Raw genomic sequence first — 19,995 nt, forward strand, 5'->3', positions numbered from 1 at the left:
TTGCTATTTTTGGGATATATATGTCATGAGTTTTCTGATCCGGCTCCTTTGGGATCAAAGTAGGTTGGATACAGCCCCTGGACCAAAATAAGTTTGACACCCCTGCTTTAGGTCATGAAAAAGTCAGGGAAAAGTTTTGAAATTTTGTCAGGGAAAAAAAGTGGGAACCATGTTACCCTTTTCTAACATTAAATTAGACTAATTTTCATTGTACTGATACTTATAAATTAAGTACAATATAAATAATCTCTAAAAACGTATTGGTTCAGTTGTTTTAGATGTGTGCTTTGTCTCCTGTTGATCAGAAATCTTAAACCAAAAAATAAATTAACGAACAATGTAAACATAATAACCCATTGTAAATAAGTCTTAATGAGGAATCCTTTTTATTTTTGAATACCGATAGCTCCAATAAATTTTATAGTCCCTGATTTGAATGAAGTAAACGTGATTTTTGTTTTTTTTTTTAGCAAATGTAGACAGCAGCGCCCTCTAGCGTACGCGTTTTCTTCTGAAGTGTGACGGGCAGAAGGCAGGTGGCAGTAAAGTCACTTTTCCTCAGATACACTGACTTTGATCAGTGAAGAATAAAGCACCAAACTCGGAGTTTGACTTTTCCTCCCAACGCGAAAAGGTAAAAATTAATTTATTTAGTAGATGTAGAGAGGAATAACGCGGGGAACACAGTAGAGCCTCTTTAGCTGCTCAAACCCACAGTTGGGTCAATATTTAAAGCTAATGTTAGACTTAGCTCCGAAAGCTAACTGCTGCTGCTAACTACTTTAATTGCACACAAGTTGTAGAAAACTGGTAAATGGGTATGGTTTTGCGTTGAGCTGTCGTTTTGTTTTTAGATTATGATCTTTATGAGTCAAAAGGTCACTATTTATTTTTTCCAGCAGCCGGTTAAGTAATGACATAATAACTTTAAATCATCTCTTGCTCGAAAGTGTTGTTGTTTGAAGACTTACATAAGTGCTTTTCTTAAACTCCAAATTATTCTGGGCACAGTAATGTTTCATGACTGAGATCTAGATATTTTTTTTTTTACAACATTTCAGAAGTTTTATGAAAAAAATCTATTCTGTTGCACATACTCTAGATGGGGTGTGGTGGACAATGCTTTAAAACATTGCATTTGAAACAAGAAAAATCTCCACTTAAGACTTAAGACTGGCCTCATAACAGTCTGTAATTATCTTTTTATTTACAGCAGAGACATGAGTGTTCGAGAGATTGTAGAGAATGTGAAGCTGGCCCGGGAATATGCTTTGCTGGGGAACTATATATCAGCTAGTGTCCTCTATCATGGGCTGTTGGATCAAATCAAGAAACACATCTACACTGTGTGTGATGGCTCCTTCCAGCAGAGGTGGCAGCAGGTACAGCCCCATTTAACCAGAAACATACATACATACATACATACATACATACATACATACATACATACATACGCACACGCACACACGCACACACATACACACATACACTAGAGATGCGCGGATGGGCTATTTTTTCATCCGCAACCGCGACACAAAACTCATCATCCGCCCGCTATCCATTTTGCACCGAAGGTTTTCAAAACCGCACCCGCCGATTGATTTTAGATTTTAGAACAATCATACAGCAAACAAACTAAGGAGCCTCGATAAAAACTATAGCTCATTCATTCCAAAATTCGCTCAGCGTGTATGTTCGCATTCTTAATTGTCAGAGTCGGCGTCAGAGCACATCTACTGGAGGGGCACGGGTCACCAGCAGGGCCAGCAGGGCACTGCCATTTGAGAAATATTTTAACGCGGTGGAGTCATACACAGCAGACATGCTATCAAACACGTTTTTCTTTAACAGTATTAGGCTAATTATGTGTTGTTATTATAATCATTATTATATTAAGATTATTATTATTATTAGCTGCAATAGTTGTTGAGGCTGTGTGGTAGACGATAGGCACACAAGACAATAATAAATTAACAGCCAAGCGCAAACTTTATGCTACAACACAACGTAACACACCGCTCACACCCAGACCCAACAACTTCAGTAAAACTACAATAAGAGACATGAACACAGATGCCGCTCCTACAGCACACGACAGAACAACCAGAGCAGCTCCATCGCACCCGCGAGCTATTTTACGCACTATTTAACTATTAACAACACTATAACACTATTTACCTGTGAGGCTCCAAGTTCAGATTTGCCGCAAACTAATGAAAACCAGCCTTTTACCTTCTCCAGAGACTGATGCAGAGTGTTTCCTCTATCCACTGTCCCACTGGTTCTGTTTCCAAAAGTCTATTGTCCAATATGAAGAGATGAAACTGATCCAAATCCTGGTCCAGTCTGGTCCGTGATGCGAGGTCCGGGAGCCGAGTGCACAAGATGGTTGTAAAATTAGTCTTAATCCCACTTCCCACTTAAATCTGAAAGTTACGGTCAGTCCATATCAGCACCAGGACACCAGGTAGAATTATGCCTCTGCGCGCTATGCTCAGGTCAAACTTTTACACCCAGAAACGAGCGGGCAAAGGCGGATAGAGCAGCGAGCGACTGCCCTGGCCCCGGCGGCGGCAGCGAGAGTCCCAGCGGCGACTGCCCCGAGTCCGGGCATCGACAGTCCCGGGTCCCGGCGGCGGGTCTGTCAGTGTGTCTTTGACTCTGTTCTCGCCATTTCCTGTGTGGAGCTTTAGGCTAAAGTAGCAGCTGCCGCTAATCGTGGAGCTGCTACGAGTTGACGCAGCAGGTTGACGTGACGTGACGTGAGTAACAGGACAGTTGTCCAATCACACTACACTAAATAAACAGAGACTGTGATGTCATTGATGTCACAGTAAAGTTTGTGCCCTCGGCCCGAAGTAAAATGCGCCAATCAAAATCATTTTAAAATAGTCATAATAACGGCCTGTTGGGGGGTGGGGCACCAGTGGCCGCTGGGGGGGCACGGCCCTCAAATGCCCCACCTTGCCGCCGACACAGTTAATTGTCCGTAACAACCCCAAACTTACCTGGTTTTCTTGCGCAGCTAATTAACTGACAACGTTTTCCGACTAGGCTATTTTTGAACCTTCTTGCCTTCGTGTTGGATGTTGTTACATTCTGAACATTCTGCCATTGCCCGATGTTATTTCAAAGTCATAGCCTCACTCCATCGGTCTTTCTTTAAGTTTTAAATACCCCGAGTGGCAGTCTACGCTATAATGTCTGCGTGTTTTAAAATATATCTGATATCGAAACAAAAAAAAAGCATAACTAAATAAATATGGCCCTATAGCAACTTACGTGTTGGCAAACAGCTGAAATAAATTAGAAATAATAAAATAAACTGCATATAATATGTGCCTCGTAAACCTTAGACTATCAATAACCCGACACAACCTTAACCTTCAGAACATAAAAACGAGGTCAAATGGGCTAATTAAGGATATGACGTACACTTCATACTACAAGCATAGACAATGAGACTCGTCTTTTCAGATGTAGGTAACAATACTAACAATAACTTTTTTTTTTTTTTTTTTTTATAGTTAAACCGCCACCCGCCCGAATTTAATTAAAATATAATTTTTCGTCACGTCATCCGCCCGACCCGCGGATTAACCGCGGATACCGCGGTTGTAACCGTAATCCGCGCATCTCTAACATACACATACACACAACTATGGGCAACCATGAAACAGTATTACACATTTTAATTAGATTCAGAAAAAAAACATCAATTTCTCTGTGAAAGTGCTCTGCCCTTTTTAACGCACAGCAACTATATTACATTATGTGTCAGTAAAACGTTTTCTGTCTCAGTTATGGCAGGAAATCAGTGAAGAGAGTCGCCAAGTGCAGGACATCAGGTCGACTCTGGAGAACTTTCAGTTTGATGCAGCAGCTGCAAAACCAGCCAATCATGACGACTTCGATAAGAGGCCTGTGCAAGTGGAGCCCAGGTTCAGAAATCAGTGGATTAGAATAGCATGTGGTTTGTGCCACAATTTGAACACAAAGAGAGACTGTTAAATGCCTGTCACATGACATTAGTGTAAAACTCACACAACTTAGTTTACAGACATTTGTAATGCTAAATGTGTATAGTGTGTATTTGTCTGTAGTAACTGTTAGACTATCTTAAATAACAATCATAAGATTTTATATAGCAAAGAAGAAGACATACCTATACAAATGTCCTGTAACCTGATCTCTCTAAGAGCTTGTCACTGTCATACCTGTTCTACAGACACTCCCCTTGTCCTGTGAGGCGACCTTCTAATCCATATAAAGACCACAAAGCCCCAAACAATCGTCTGAGTGTGGCGGTCCGTGCTCAGCAGCGCCACTCCCCTCGGGGCAACGGGGACCGAAGCAGATTCCCCAAGAGCAAAGACAAAGATGTGAAGGAGCCTAAGGAAGGGGCTGCCAAAGCTAAAGATGATAAGGTAAAGCACATAGAGGCCTATTTATACTAATATTTCTTTTGACTATTTATATGTGAAATCTGTTTGAGTGTTGATTCTGTTTACACAGCAACACACAACAATATGTTAGTAACATTTAACAACAGCCGATATATTTAGGATACATTGGGAGCACTGATTCTGGTGAATCTGAGTTTGGTCAAACAAAGCAACCCAAATGAAGGCTTCAGTTTATAGTTTGGGACTGATGGTTTTGTTTTGTTTTTCTGCTTTTGTTGAAACTGTTTGCCAACTGTTTGCTCGAGTCTGTACTACAGCAGGACTTCTGTCCACCTAGGCCAGTCACCATAACAAATTTTGAAGTGAGATACATTCCTTCAGAAAATGTAGTGACAAACAGTAATATTCAAACTACTTATCCCTGGTTCCCCACTAGTGTAGCTATAAAGAAAAAGTACACACAATAAATGAAATATGTACAGTTCTGTAATTTACTGAATGATAAGTTAATATTAATAGTGGTTTGTCAGTCCCGTTTTCACTGGTCAAACCGATGTTTGTACTTTCAGAATAAAGGTGATGTCCAGGAGAAAGAAATCAAAAAGTTTGATGGAAGTGGATATGACAAAGACTTGGTGGAGGCTTTGGAGAGAGATATTATATCTCAAAATCCAAACGTCAAATGGTGAGCATAGGATTCTTACTCTTTTCTGAAGCAGCTTTATAGATGTCTTCTTTCACTTCTTGTGTTTGGTACTGTGAACCTTTTAGGGACGATATCGCAGATCTTGAAGATGCAAAAAAACTCCTGAAAGAAGCTGTTGTTCTACCCATGTGGATGCCAGCTTTTTTCAAAGGCATACGGAGGCCATGGAAGGTGCACAGGAAGACTGTTGGGTTCATGCCACATATGGCTATTTGGTTTTATCTTTAAAATGTCTCTGGTGTCTCTCTGCAGGGGGTACTCATGGTGGGACCTCCAGGTACAGGAAAAACACTTCTGGCCAAAGCTGTTGCTACAGAATGTAGAACCACCTTCTTCAATGTGTCCTCTTCCACCCTCACATCCAAGTACCGCGGCGAGTCAGAGAAACTAGTACGACTCCTCTTTGAAATGGTAACATAGATTTTATTTTTTAATTTTGTGCTTTTTTATTTCCTTGGATGTCTTTCACAATTTTTCTAATCAGGGAAAATATGTCAGCTTAGCCCATTCTTGGTTGGAAAACATCTTGATTAATTTAATTCACAGAATTGGTGTGTGGAGACATTGGTGACCATGAGGTAACTGCAAGATTAACTTTTGCCTGCCCAAGATCATATGTTTCATGTTGCCACAGTCACAGATATGTGTAAATGTGATTGTAAACTGCCACTAATGTAGTATGACATGACGAGCATAATCTTCATATTTGATAACTCACCTAAACTAGCCATAGCAATATGTCATTACGTTTTTCTTTTGTAAAGCAATTTCTAAATTAAACGTGTATACTGAGTCTTCTAAAAGTCTTGAGTCCTCTTCACACAGGCTCGCTTCTACGCACCCACCACCATCTTTATCGATGAGATCGACTCAATGTGCAGCCGCAGAGGCACGTCTGAGGAGCACGAGGCCAGCCGCAGGGTCAAGGCAGAGCTCCTGGTGCAGATGGATGGTACCCACTCACACAATGTAAACAATGTAAGACCACCCCATTACAAGTATAAGACTAAAGCACGCCTCTTGTGGCAGGTGTGGGTGGAGCCTCAGAGAATGATGACCCATCAAAGATGGTGATGGTGTTGGCAGCCACCAACTTTCCCTGGGACATAGATGAGGCATTGAGGAGACGTCTTGAGAAGAGGATCTACATCCCTCTGCCATCAGGTAACAGGCTTATTCAACTGTGAGGCCAGTGACTCTCAGGTCCAGTTTGGATGAAAATGCTGCAAATGATGTGTGTGGATATATGTGTGTTTGTTCTTATCAGCTAAAGGTCGAGTGGAGCTGCTTAAGATTAATCTAAAGGAGCTGGAACTGTCTGGTGATGTGGACATGGAAAGGATAGCAATGCAAATGGAGGGTTACTCTGGAGCGGACATCACCAATGTGTGCAGGTCAGAATCCAAATATCTGCATTCTTTTGTACTCCACATCATTAGATTGGTTGTATTAAAAAATACTATATCACGTTGCAGGTTTATTCATTGCAGGTTTTTCTGATGTTAATTCATGGCAAATGTTTAAAAATGACAAGCTTTTGGAAAGCTTGTCTATAATGAGTATATGTATTCTTTCAGAGATGCATCCCTGATGGCCATGAGGCGCAGGATCGAGGGCCTGTCCCCAGAGGAGATTCGAAACATCTCCAGAGACGAAATGCACATGCCCACGACCATGGAGGACTTTGAGACCGCTCTGAAGAAAGTGTCCAAGTCTGTGTCAGCGGCTGATCTGGAGAAGTACGAAAAGTGGATCCAGGAGTTTGGCTCATGCTGATGCTTGTTTGCAGTTTCATTGTTCACTAAGTGCACTTCATTTTTATTAGAAATGTATCAAAAACACTAATAAAGCAGCTATTTAAAGCACAGCCTGCACTTGTCTTGCTCACACAAATACATAATAATGTAATAATATGTATATATATGTTACAGAATAATAATCACCTCCAATGCAGTCAGGAAAAACACGACATCACATGCCATTAAAAATAGGTTCTTAAATCCAGAATAAAGGAAAGCAAAAATTGTAACAGGAATACTAAATAGAAATATGATGCATGATATGGAACTCGAAGAGGACACAGCAATACCTGAATTGAGCAATATGTTGTTACGTGCAGTGACTGACATCGCTGCTAGAGACAACACATATTGGTCAATTTGTTCAAAGCACTTTAACTAATGGGCAACAAGTTACGGTGCAACAGAAGGCATTAATCATAATTAACTATTTCTATAAGACTTAAGAATACTTAAGACTGGTCTTGACGTGTCTAGCGGGCCCTTTGCCCCTAGAGGGCGGTATACTTATTTTCAAGTGATTATAATAGCCCACTAATATCTTACAAAAGTGAGCCTTTGGACTAAATATACAAAGTACATCAAGTATACCTATGTATACATAGTCTTCAAGGCTATTGGAAAGATTGCAACAGCTGCCACTAACTTAACTAAATGCAACTTATAATTTTCTTTTCAAGTGCTCATGTACAAAGTAAACTGATAAACCAGGACATTATGATCACTGGCACTGACAGGTGAAGCCATTAAGCTCAAAGTTGGCATGTGGCCCGTGCTTCTGATATGAATATCAGAACACACATTGCATCACAGTGTTGTGTTGGAGGATGCTGTTTACACTGCTACATGACTGGACTGCTTGTGGTAGCACCAGAAGAAGACACCAAGACTTGAAAGACAAAAACACAAAGACCGTGCTTTAACTTAAACAAGCTTATTTTTAATGGATCTGCAAAATTGTTTGAATTTCCAAAGAGAACTTCTGTACCTCCTGCCCAGTTACCCAGTGGCAAGCGTTACACAAAGTTACAGAAACGCTCCCAACCCCCAAAAAAATCTGCATGCAGGAAAAAAAAAAGAATAATTCAAAGTAAAATAAACCATACAGTTAAAAATAAACATTGATAAACAGGACACATAATGCCGTTCTCTTGGCTGGAGGAGAAATTCAAACTCTTCTGCTTCAGTTCAGGCTCAGAGTTGAGACCGAACGCACAGAATATTAAATTTTAATTTCATTGGGTGGATGTGGCTCCGCCCACCACACAGCCCCGCCCCTGTCATCCATATAAGGCACAGGACAAAATAAACCCCCACATACAAAAGGAGCTAGCCACGCCTCTGTCACTTGGTAACAAACATTAAAGGACAGAAACAAAAAAACCACAAAGTGTACAAAATGTTCAATCTACATGTGTCTTTTTGATTCTTTTCCTCAGACTGAAGATGAGTGCTGTGGGGAAGGGCGCCGTGGGGAGCAAAGAAATATTAAAAATATGAACTCGTTTTTACACTCTTTTGTACAACCATTAAAACAAATGACAAGAAACGTGACTGGATTTCTCTTTTTTATCAGAAATAAAAATTACGATGGGATGGAAAAGGGGGCATGAGTCAAGTGGTTTTAATTTGGTGGAGACAAGACGGGGTCAGTGTGCAAGAAAAACTCATGAGAGACAGGTGGGTTAGAGGTCAAAGGTGAAGGTTAGCGGTTAGAGACAGAGACGTGTTGTTGGTGTAGTTTGTTTAGTGTGCGTCGTTAGTGTGACTCGTTCAACTGCAGCACTTGCTCTTCCAGCCTGTGACTCCGCCCCCACTGCTGATGTCAACGTTTTCACTGTTGGGCTCTTTTACAGGTGTCTATGAGAAGCAAAAAACATGACTGTTAATGACTTTTATACCTTCTAGTTCAGGTCAATGCTCTTTAAACCATCTTTGAGAAAAAAAATTAGACTGAATGAGACTTTTTGATGCTTTTTTTCTGGACAGCAGCCATATCAGATTGAGAAAAATAAGCTTAAATATTCATAAATTGTGGTTTAAAATTAGGTCCAGGGCCTTTTAAAAGAATCTTCTGTATTTAACCTTAATAATTTTACCATTTTATGCCTGGAAACACATACCTTTCTGAGGATGTCTTCTGCTAACGTGAGGAAAGCTTTCTCAATGTTGATGTTGGCCTTAGCACTCGTCTCAAAAAACCTAATGCCATGCTCCCGTGCAATCTGTGGAGGAAAGCCAACGCAGACGTGTCAGGAGAGTGGGCAGAAGGGACAGAGGGGTAAGAGGGGCTGTCTGATCCAAAAATAACCCCCCTCTCCTCCGCTCAGGTGTGTGTTTCTGTGAGTAAGCAGATCTGGATCAGATGCTGCCAAATCTACACACTCATCAGGCTTCGTCAGACCTGCTCAGGAGCTACAAGGGGCCAGAAGACCAGTGCACATTTTTTCAATGAGCTCAGTACTAACCACGGCACGGATGAAAGATGAAACAATGCACATGTCAAATTGCATTTAAAGTGGGGTTGCACAATTTTGCTTATAATTTAAATTTGAATTATTTTAAGCAATTACTTCTAAACTGTCAAACAAAACCTGTAGGGGAAGAATACACCTAATCTTTTGATGGTCTACTGTGGTATCTGTTTAAAAACAAATGTATGAAAGTGTAAATTCTTTCAACGGTATAACTCAAAAGATAATGTGTGACAATGCGAGACATACAATTTGTGACAGTGGAGTGTGCGGGTGATGCCACACTAAACACAGGCTAAAGACTCACCTGCTCCCCCTTGGCTTTTGGTACGACCCTCTTGTCTTCCATGTCACACTTGTTGCCTAGCAGCATCCTCTCCACGTCCTCATTCGCGTGCTGCAAAACAAACGGGAAATGTCATTATCCAGTAACACATACCTACAGACCCTAAGAAGCAGATCACACTCAAAGGTTAAGAGGCTGTGGCTCTGGGTGTTTAGGAAGGGGGTCCATTTAAAATACATTTAAGACTTGATTCATTTTGTACAATTTGTCAAACATAGTCTTTTTATATTCATTCAAGTTGTGTGTAAAATCCCTCAGTCATCCAGGTAGAATCCATGGCAAAAGGAGAAATTCAATTTGTGAACTGGACTTTTGGTCGAATACGTTTTGCAGCTCATCCAAGCTGCTTCTTCAGTTCTGGTCAAACGCTGGTCAGGTGCTTATATCTGCCTGAAGGTAAGAACTAACTACAATGAAACTGCTCTGAAACTAAACTACTTGTTTAGTCAGACATTGTCTCCCATTTATACCTCTATCCTCAGACCTAAATCAAAACAAAGAAAACAATAAGGATAGCCGGGTCAGGCCTAGAGGTGTGAAAGCACTCATCAAGGGCCTGAATGATTATTCTAATAGGACTCCTCTCAGCTCTGCCGGTTGAAATGCACTAACAAAAAGAAACTGTTAACAAGTAGGTGTGTTAGTTTCACAGTACGTGTAAGTGTAATTTGCTCCTCCTTACAGACAGATAAGGAAGTGTCCACCAGCGTCTGACCAGAACTGAAGAAGCAGCTTGGATGAGCTGTGAAACGTAATCAACTAAAAACTTTTGTTCAGTTGACACACTGAATTTCTCCAATGCCATTTAGTCAAGCTGAACATAACAAGAAAATAAATCAGTGCTGACAGAGGAGTAGAGCTGCACAATTAGGAGAAAAATTGCATTTGCAATACTTGCTAGAAAAATCACAATTAGATTTGAGATTAAAAAAAAAAAAAAGATTCTGTTTAAAGTTCATATTTTAAAACAAGTTAGACGTTCTTCCAAACTAATCAATTTGAACATATACATTTTTCACAGTCCTATTCAACTGCAATTATTCTTGCAGCCCAACTGTGGAGTACAAAGTCAAATCTTAAAAGTAAAAGAAAAACAAACAGCTGTAGAATTGTACAGACTAAACCTATCCTATTGCTCAGTCATAGCTGCTCTCATAACATTGACCCTCTGCAGCACCCCATAACATACTGCATTCTTAGATGATTCCGTGGCTTTTTCCACAGCGTCAAAATGAGTCGAGTATTTTCAACCTGTACTTGCATAATTCTGTGGGAGTCATTTCTGAATATTTGTACATTATTTTGCTGACTTGTTCTTGCTTTTGTTTTCATATGCCCACTTGGTTAATGCTATGTTAGTCACAAACACCCAAACTGTAGCTGTTCTTTTGTTCAGTTTGTCAGAAAGGGATGCAGACATCTCAAAACAATGTGTGAAATATTGCTTACTAAACAAATAATTTGTTGTGGCTGCCCAAAAGGCATTTTTACAGGTGACAGAAAAATACAGCACTCGCACAAAGTCAGTGGTCTGTGGAAATGTCCAACGTTACATTTGCCCTTGTATCAGCTTCACATCCATTTTTCCTCAGCTCCATTATCTTGTAAACAGAGCGGTCCAGGCACAGCTCCAAGACAAACTGATTATGTGAATTAATGTGGCAGTTTAACCTTTCTTGTGCCTCACTTCCTTCATGAAGAATACTGCGCAGAGTTTTGACATCTCTTAGCTCCACTTTGTTACTCACAAGGAGAATCAGCTCTTACGCAGGTTTGTCGTGAGGTCATTAGGGAAAGTCAACACAATGAACTTCCTGCCTGGCCATACCACTCTGCCGTGGTCTGTGGCAGCTCCATTTCTACGCTCAAATGAATGCACTTTTCTAATCCATATTTTAGTATTTTCTTTTAAATTAACTGTTTTTGCTTGTTTCTTTGTTGTCAATTGTTTAGTGGTCAAAAAGCAGTCCACTGATTCATAGACCTTTACACAACTGCCTGTCAACTCTGCGCTTAGTTACAGAGGGGGTATTTCACTTCTATGGGGTATTAACTGTTAACACACAACATATTTAGATCACCATGTTACCTCTTATTATTTTGAAAATGCTCTATTCACTGAAAACAAAGTGTTAACATGTTTTATAATTATCACTTTCATTTATGAGACTGAGTTCACCCTCTCATTGCTTCCCACATTAAGTCACTCCCCCTTCTGAGCGCCATCACAACACAATCAGTGTGTATCCCGTTATTGAAACTATTGCAAATCATACCAGGTTTGAAAAGTTGTTGTGTACAGTTTTTTAATCATGTCTTCCTATATTTATGAAGAATGAAGAAGGGAGCATCGATTACGTGGACTTCTGGACTGGACTTACATCTTTTCCATTTAATGCATGTACTATTGAGTTTTTTAGGACACCAGAAAGTATAGCAACAACCACAGGGATCCACAAAAATAGGGCTACGTGCACACAGCAGGGTATATGGCCCAATTCAGATTTTTAATATAGTCAGTCACATTACAACAAAGAGGTGACTACAATTTATCTCTAAAGTGAACAGAGTGTGGTCGCAAAGTGACCCGCATGCACACAACAGAACATAGCATCACGCGCAGCACGTTGTCTTTGCAGAAGTAAACAATCTCCAGATCGTCTCAATCTTGGCACATTTGTGCCTTTTTTAAAGTTATTTGTGCAACAAACAGCTCCACCCCCGAACTGATAATCAAAGCGCGGGGGCTGACTCAGCGCCGCTCCCCGACTCCCGCTCCCCCGACTCCCCCGACTCCCGACTCCCCCGACTCTGTATTTTATAAAATAACCAATGCGGTGCAATAGGATCACTTTTGTTGTGAAATTAAATGGAGACTTCACAGCATTAGGACTGCAGAGAGGGTAAGAAAACATACTTCAGGCCAGTGCTCATATGAATGAGCAGCTTTTGTAAAGATCCAGATCAAAATAAACTGTAGCCAATAGAGAAAGCGGGCTCTGCTGTGAGGAGTGAGCATATAGAAGAGCATTCGTGAATGATGTGTTGCAGGTCAGACTCAAGCCAGATCGGTTATATATCGGATTTATGACCACGTATGAATGAGGCATGGGTCGGATTTGAAAAGAAAAAAAAAATTTTGCTGTTCACAGTGAAATGAAAAAAATCTGATACTGGTCACATATGGATAAAAAAAATCTGATTTGGCTTGTAGTGTGAACGTAGCCTTGGACCGCAGAGGATGTCCATGGTCAGTTAAAAGTTTCTTTCTGCAGTAGTCTGCTCAGTCACTGTTCATGTCTGAGCTCTTTTTCATCATAAATCTGAGATGAACCTCATGTGTGAGGGCTCTCTGAGGTGAAGGAGAGCAGTCAGTTTGCCCATATCTACACTTTTAGTCAAAATTCAGCATTATAAATGACATCATCACTTCAAATCTACGCGGGTCCAGACATTTCTTACCTCATCGATATTACGGAGCCATTTGCTGATGTTTTCAAAGCTCTTGGCATTGGTGATGTCATACACCAGCATGATGCCCATGGCGCCTCTGTAGTAGGAGGTGGTGATGGTGTGAAACCGCTCCTGTCCTGCTGTGTCCCTAAAACACAATGTACAATCTCAAACAAACAACAGGCTAAATCTCAGCTCAACAAATCTGTACTACATGAGACAAAACAAGGTACCTGTTTGAAATGACCACACTATAGCAGTGGCACCCATAATTTTTCTGTTTTACCTATGAATAAACTGGTGACCCTAACATCCTTCGGCAGAAGAAGTTATTGTCTTATAAAGAAAATGTAAATATTTTCTGAATTGATAACAATGTTTGAGAACAGTATTGATTTATAAAATGTGTACTTCTAGTTTCACTGCATTTCCAAATCCTACCTATAAACCTGAATTTTAAACTAAACACTAGAGTTTTAAATAAGAGGAGTATAGGAGTGACCACACACCAACTGCTGTGATTTAATTCAACTTCAGCAGATCATGATTATCAAGGTCACAAATCCTTTTCTCTACCAGAGCACGGACACAACATGGAATGAGCAGAGTTGGACTTAGGCCTGTCATGACAACACATTTTGATGTTAAGTATATTGTTGAAAAAACAATGCCACTGATACAATAAACCTAAAGCAAGATTATCATCCTGAAAATATTAAGTACAATATCATTAAACAATGTGAGCTGCAGTAAATAAATGGCAGAATGAAATGCTTAGTGTGATTAGTTTGTATCAGTAATGATATTGCAAATCAGATCCAAAATAAGGTTCCCCACTAGTACAAAGAAAATACCCAGAAAAATAATATTGATCCCTCTCCCAAAAATATTTTTTCCATCTTTTAGTGAATTTATTCATATAGGTCAATATCATATTTATTGTGACAGGCCTGGTACAATCTACAGTTGTGCACATTATGGACTTGTGTTAGAAACATAAGCGTCCAGCTGCAGAGCAGATCGATCCTAGTGGGACGCCGAGTATTTCCTTTTGCAGCTGAGTTTTGGACCTGGGGGAGTCTCCGTCCAACACATTTTTTACCGTCACACCACTACAGTCACAAATGCAGGTCAAAACTATAGGCTTGCGCTGCTCTGTTTTAGCCAAGTCCATAAAATTGTACTGCGACCTTGTGATATAGTCATAATATTAAAAAAATGATTCACTTTTGCAATGGCCAAAGTTCACATCACCAGTCATAACAGAAAAGGGACACACAATTCTTTGGTTTATTTGCATAATTAATTTCCAGTCAGAAATTAAATAAAATGTCTTACCAAATCTGTAGTTTGATCTTTTTTCCTTGTAATTCGACCGTTTTGATCTTGAAATCTATTCCTGAAAGAAAAGAGAAAACATGCGGGTTAATAAGTGTTTGACAAAAGTGAAACCAAAAACAGCTACTGCATGAAAACCGAGCATCTTTGGGAGCCCTGAGGAGAGGCCATACATAATAGTTACCATAACAGTGTTTAAATCACAACCAGGAGCGTATCGTTATATTTAAAGTATGGTGAATCAAACCAAGCAAACCACAAATCTGAGTGCACCAATGTTGTGCCATATTTCATCACCTTTTGCACATTGTCATAGGGTCCCTGGTGACTACTGCTCTAGTCAGTTTAACTTTACACATTTAAGCCTTAGGTTGGGGTAAAAAAAACATTACTGACACATAGGGTACATTAGTTCAAAATAAACATCTAAAATACATGACCTACTTGTAGTTAAACCACAGATCTATGAGAGGGCTGTTGTGACTGTAAAGTATTTAAAATTGTGAGCTGACATGAAACAGTTTAACATGGGTCGAACTGGTCAGGAGGATGTCCAACTAACAGCTGTTCTCTGAGCAGGACCACAGAGAAGTGAAGAGTGACTCACAGAAAAGTGTGAACGCCCCTCGGCCCCAGAGAGAGGGAGGAGTCGCTCACAAGAGGTTTGGGTTATGGATAATATATGATACAGCACATTTAGCCTCAATAGCTCCAATACCCCAAGCTGAGCATTACATCTATGAGATCATATGAAGGGAGGAACTATACGTTTTCATGAAACATGTTGAACTGGTCCATCTAAAAAAAATACATAGTATTTGAATCATTGTTCCCAGTGGTGAGAGGGAACATGCTTTTTCTTGGAGAACTGTCAAGAAAATATGCACATTGTGCAATGGCCCAAGGAGCTGGGAAAGAAATAAGAAGAAACCTTAGGGGAGGATCCGAGGTGCACAAAGGTTATAAGAGCGGTATGGAGAGACATTCTGCTGTTTATTATGATGAACATCCATAATGCAGCTTTTACTTGGTATCACTGAATATTTTTTTAATTTTATACAGCTGCTTTATCTGCCCATTTATTTTGCCAATTTAATCATCTTTATAAATATTGGAATTAGGGATGCACCGATACAATACTGGTATCAGGTAATGACACAGATATTGGGGGAAAAAAACTGGTGGATCGGATATTAGTTTCCAATAATGTATAGCAAGAATTGTATTCTTGCTATAAATTATTTTTTATCCAGCCAACATTTTCATGTAAAAATAATTCATTTTTTACATAATAAAAAGGTAATTGTGTAGAAGAGCAAGTTACAAAGAAATTCCAAATGGAAATACACTCGTATTTCTATTTGGAACACAAATAAAAATCTGTGAGCTCTTTACTTGAGTATATGTCACAGTTTGGTGCCTGTAAGGATGGAGATGTGGGTCTCTCTCCTCATGCACAGAGGAGGAAGAGCCTGGCTCAACACTAGACCATGATGGGCACAGGTCACATGACTGCCTCTGCCAAACTGTGCCATGGCTCTGACTCTGACAGTACAGGGGCAGGAAGGACTGTGGAGGAGAAGACCATGAGGAAGGGCAGGGGGGTTTCCAGGGGGTATTTTCAGAGTCAGCTGCGTGTCTCAGTCTGAACTTATAGCGAGTGTCTCTCCTGTTTCAAATGTCTCAAACTCACAGTTCATTTTTGACCATTATCTTCTGACACAATAATATGTAATAAGGAAAAGCAAAAGAAATTTTAATTCTGTCAACTGAAGATTGTCCACAACTCATCCAAGACTCAGAACTGAAGATGCCTCTTCTCAGAGGCTCGAAAGGAATGGCAAAACATTTTCACTCTAAAACTCTTGTCCAGTTGAGAGAATTTTATTTTATTTTTCTATGGAACCTAACTGGATGACTGAGGAATTACAGACATCAGAGCATATAGGGCTGTGTATGACTTGAGGGTAATCAGCACTGTCACTTTCAATACTGTACTGTACATTCAAGAGCTTAAGTCTTAAGCACATAACTTGATTTACAACAATCACAGCCAGTTCCAAACTGTAAATCTACATTATGACGGACTGACAGACTGCACAGCTTTGTGCCAGAGGATTGGTTATATTCTGAAAACATATGAAGCAGCAGGACAACATATGAAGCAGCAGGACAACACAGTTCTGTGAGACATTTACAGTTAAGGAGAGGCACAAAAATCTAAATCTGTAACACTGTGAAATAAGATTTTTTTGTTATATTGGTTAGTAAAGAGTGAAACAAAACATTTACTTTTGGATACCAAAAACTAAAAGACTGACATATATTGTACCCTCCATAACAAAGCAAGAGTCCCCATATTGTATGGGCCTTCTGGGGGTGAGGGCAAAGACATGACGCAGAGTGTTTTCATGTTGGACACATGAACTTTGTCCTACATTCATTAAACTGTGATTTTCCTAAACATGGGTTCCAAATAGATGTCCCAACACTGTATGACTCATCTTTTTACTCAATTAGCCCACCAGTGTTTTCACAAATGTACTCTCAAAGAGGTGTTTAGGCTTAATAAACAACATTTTATCAAGTGGATTCTCCTAAATTTAACCTCAACATACAAAGTAAAACATGGTCCAATTGAATTAACTTTTACATTAAGGCCACACACCAATTGTAAAATATGTAATGTTTTGATTATTTTAGACCTATGTTTTATCAATGAATCAAGGATTTAAACAGGAGAGATTTAGACCAATGCATTTGTCCTTTCTCAATCAATGGTTCTTATTAAGCAAGTTTTGCTTCTAACTGATGAATTATGGCAAATAAACGGATCTCTATAACAAGATATCAGACAATTAAGTGGAGGCCAAGTTGCACTTCAACCCTCACTTTCTCTTCACTTTCTTGTTTCAGGATACAGCAAGGGGAATTCTTAACTACTAACCTCCTATGGTTTTCTTTGGAGGCTAAGATTTTAGTCTGTGTCATTTCCTCTCATATGATACCAGTGCTGAATGTTCTTGGAAGTGTTGGTGATAATTGAAATCTTCCACTGAAATACCAAGTCACAGTCATCACTATGGCTTGAATGTGATGTGCAATTGAGATAAAGCAGGACATATACAGAGCTGTTATGGATCGCAACAAATCCAAGTAAAAGTGACTGAGAACAAAGCAGTGCTTATGGTGAGCTCTTCCTTACACACAGAGGAGGAGCGGTCACACTACAGATACAACACAACAGGACACAGTCACCAGCATAAATCTAGTCACAGTATTGAGTTACAGCTTTAGTAAAGCACGACATGGCATCTAATGCCTAGTCTTTAATGAACGTGAAGAGTTTACATATTTGACTCACGTGAGCCAATAAAGTGCTGCACATTGAAGAAGCTTTGGATGGACTGTTCAAAGCACAGAAGGTCAATTTGATGCCATAACAACAACTGTAAAACTATTATTGTTCTTATGTAAGTCTTATGATCAGATGGGGGATTTATCATCTGTATACAGTTCAACATTACATCATGTTTGTTATAGTGCAAAACCTCTACTTATTTTTCTACTCAACAAGTAGGCCAGATTACATCCTAGGTTGGCCAACCCATTTTCAGAGGACTTGTCTGAAGAAGATGTACTACTTAACCAAAATACTCACCTGCATATTTTTGTTAACATTTAGTTTGGGCTATTTGATACAGATTGTTATCACAGTTAACGTCCATAACCTCTTAAGGTCCAAATGAAAAGTTAGAATAGTTGCACATTTTGTTTTTAAAAGTTGGTGATTGTGAATAAAAACATAGCACTTAAAAAGATATGGCCTTGAAATATTGCTTGTCATTTACTTCAATCTGCTTCCAGTTTTAAAAGCATAGTGCCATCTGAAAACTTTATTGGCGTAACAGTATGTAATTTGTAACAATGTAAAGAAAGGATGAACTCTGTGTTGGCACAACTGTTAGCTTACTTAGCACTAGCCACTACTAGGTCAATTGGCATGACAGCGTACAATTGTCCGGTAAAACCGGTTAAACTCATTTTAATGAAGTAAAAGTGATAGATCATCGTTGGTGAAGATGCTATTATGGATTTAACACAAAACTGCAGTTGGTCAAGTGTGGCTTTTAGCTTGGTAACCCCGTGGCCCAAATAGCTGTCCAACTTCGGCATTCCGGGCCCTGCAGAGTTAGCCGGAAAGTCCGCGAGTCACCCAGCTGTCAAGGCTAATCAAAGCCGCGTTTAGGGGAAACCAGAGCCAGCTGTGCATGTGGCGTGAGTGCCTTACCTATGGTGGAGATGAAGGTTGTGTTAAAGGCGTCGTCTGAGAAGCGGAACAGCACGCAGGTTTTCCCCACGCCCGAGTCTCCGATCAGCAGCAGCTTGAACAGCAAGTCGTAGGTCTTCTTCGCCATTTGACAAAGCTTGTGTTTCCCCACCCGGACAAATACAAAAAAGAAAAAAATAACCTAACACGCCTATGTGCGGTCTAAAGCCAGCTCCTTTGCCAACAAATCCACTTCTCCCGGACTCTTTATATACTCAACAATCTGGGAATTGTTGATTAGCTTTGGCAAGCTAGTTGGCTAAATACCACCCAAATTACGTGTCCAAACTTGTATCCGAAAGGTTATATTTTCCAATCCGGACTGTTTCCCACAACAGCACAAAAACACAACGCAAAACAAGTCGCTGCTCCCGTGTGATTCTTCTTTTCCACTCTTTCTTTTCTCCCACACAGTCAGGACAAAATGGCTTCTCTCTCAGCCTGGCTCACTCTTTCTTCAAACTAGCGGCGAGCTAATTCAAATTCTCGGCACACCCCGTCATTCCACAGCCCCGTCGCGAACTCGTCCAAGAAGAATCTGAACAAAATCTCAACGTGAGCGTTTGTCAATTTCACTGCCAGTCTGTGGTTATTTCGTTTAATCTGGAAGGATAGCCACGAAAACACAGAGACGACCGCCGTCGCCTTCGAATGGGGGCCTCCACCACGGCGACACCCTAGTCTATAAGCCACGCCCACATCCCGCCTCCTCTGTCAAAATGTACTCTTTTGATTGGTTTACATACCTGTCATGTCAATAGAGAGACTCATCTGATTGGTTTTTCTTACAGGCATCCAGAGGTAAAAGGGCGTGCCTTAGATTGACAGAAAGGGCAAATGTTACTGCGTAAGTTATTCGGACATGCGGGCTCAAATCTCCTTTTGCTTTACTTATAACATTAATCCCAAGATCCAATATGGCGTCTGATCTCGTGTGGATCACTAATAGCAGAAGTGTGTGTCAATTGTAATAGCAAAAGTTGGCATTTGATGTGGTGACTATCCCAGCTGTGAGTCAGGCAAAATGATGTCATAAATATAAGTACTTCTGCCCTTGTGACGGGCGTTTCCCATTTCTCTCTCCTCTGCACTACTCAGAGCGTTTATCCCAGTTTATCCCTTTCTAATGATTGCACACTTTAA

General features: G+C 40.1%; 2 protein-coding genes across 2 annotated transcripts; one reads left to right on the plus strand and one right to left on the minus strand.

The window, feature by feature from the left end:
* The first annotated feature begins 522 nt into the window (after positions 1 to 522).
* katna1 (katanin p60 (ATPase containing) subunit A 1) lies at positions 523 to 6,979 on the plus strand. Its single transcript, XM_020941460.2, has 11 exons — positions 523 to 634; positions 1,214 to 1,382; positions 3,802 to 3,941; positions 4,229 to 4,427; positions 4,976 to 5,091; positions 5,178 to 5,283; positions 5,365 to 5,523; positions 5,938 to 6,064; positions 6,142 to 6,276; positions 6,380 to 6,506; positions 6,690 to 6,979. The coding sequence occupies exons 2-11, from the start codon at positions 1,221 to 1,223 to the stop codon at positions 6,886 to 6,888; spliced, it is 1,470 nt and encodes a 489-aa protein (XP_020797119.1). The 5' UTR covers positions 523 to 634; positions 1,214 to 1,220; the 3' UTR covers positions 6,889 to 6,979.
* An 850-nt stretch (positions 6,980 to 7,829) lies between these two features.
* rab10 (RAB10, member RAS oncogene family) lies at positions 7,830 to 19,527 on the minus strand. Its single transcript, XM_020933030.2, has 6 exons — positions 18,814 to 19,527; positions 14,523 to 14,583; positions 13,194 to 13,332; positions 9,693 to 9,782; positions 9,035 to 9,136; positions 7,830 to 8,771 (listed from the first exon to the last, which is right to left on the minus strand). Exons 1-6 carry the CDS (start codon positions 18,938 to 18,940, stop codon positions 8,685 to 8,687), a joined length of 606 nt encoding a protein of 201 aa, XP_020788689.1. The 5' UTR covers positions 18,941 to 19,527; the 3' UTR covers positions 7,830 to 8,684.
* Positions 19,528 to 19,995: the final 468 nt, after the last annotated feature.

Source organism: Boleophthalmus pectinirostris, unplaced genomic scaffold, assembly GCF_026225935.1.
Source record: "Boleophthalmus pectinirostris isolate CB_2022bp ecotype Guang Dong unplaced genomic scaffold, ASM2622593v1 HiC_scaffold_1215, whole genome shotgun sequence".
In the NCBI taxonomy this organism is placed as follows: domain Eukaryota; kingdom Metazoa; phylum Chordata; class Actinopteri; order Gobiiformes; family Gobiidae; genus Boleophthalmus; species Boleophthalmus pectinirostris.

Excerpts from the sequence above, each read along its gene's own strand:
- katna1 (XM_020941460.2), top strand. The coding sequence starts at position 1,221 with ATGAGTGTTCGAGAGATTGTAGAGAATGTGAAGCTGGCCCGGGAATAT. Across the intron at positions 5,524-5,937 it reads TACGACTCCTCTTTGAAATG|GCTCGCTTCTACGCACCCAC; the intron begins GTAACATAGATT and ends CTCTTCACACAG. Across the intron at positions 6,277-6,379 it reads CTACATCCCTCTGCCATCAG|CTAAAGGTCGAGTGGAGCTG; the intron begins GTAACAGGCTTA and ends TGTTCTTATCAG.
- rab10 (XM_020933030.2), bottom strand. The coding sequence starts at position 18,940 with ATGGCGAAGAAGACCTACGACTTGCTGTTCAAGCTGCTGCTGATCGGA. Across the intron at positions 13,333-14,522 it reads AAGATCAAACTACAGATTTG|GGACACAGCAGGACAGGAGC; the intron begins GTAAGACATTTT and ends ATTGTGTTTTAG. Across the intron at positions 9,137-9,692 it reads CAAAAGCCAAGGGGGAGCAG|ATTGCACGGGAGCATGGCAT; the intron begins GTGAGTCTTTAG and ends TTTCCTCCACAG.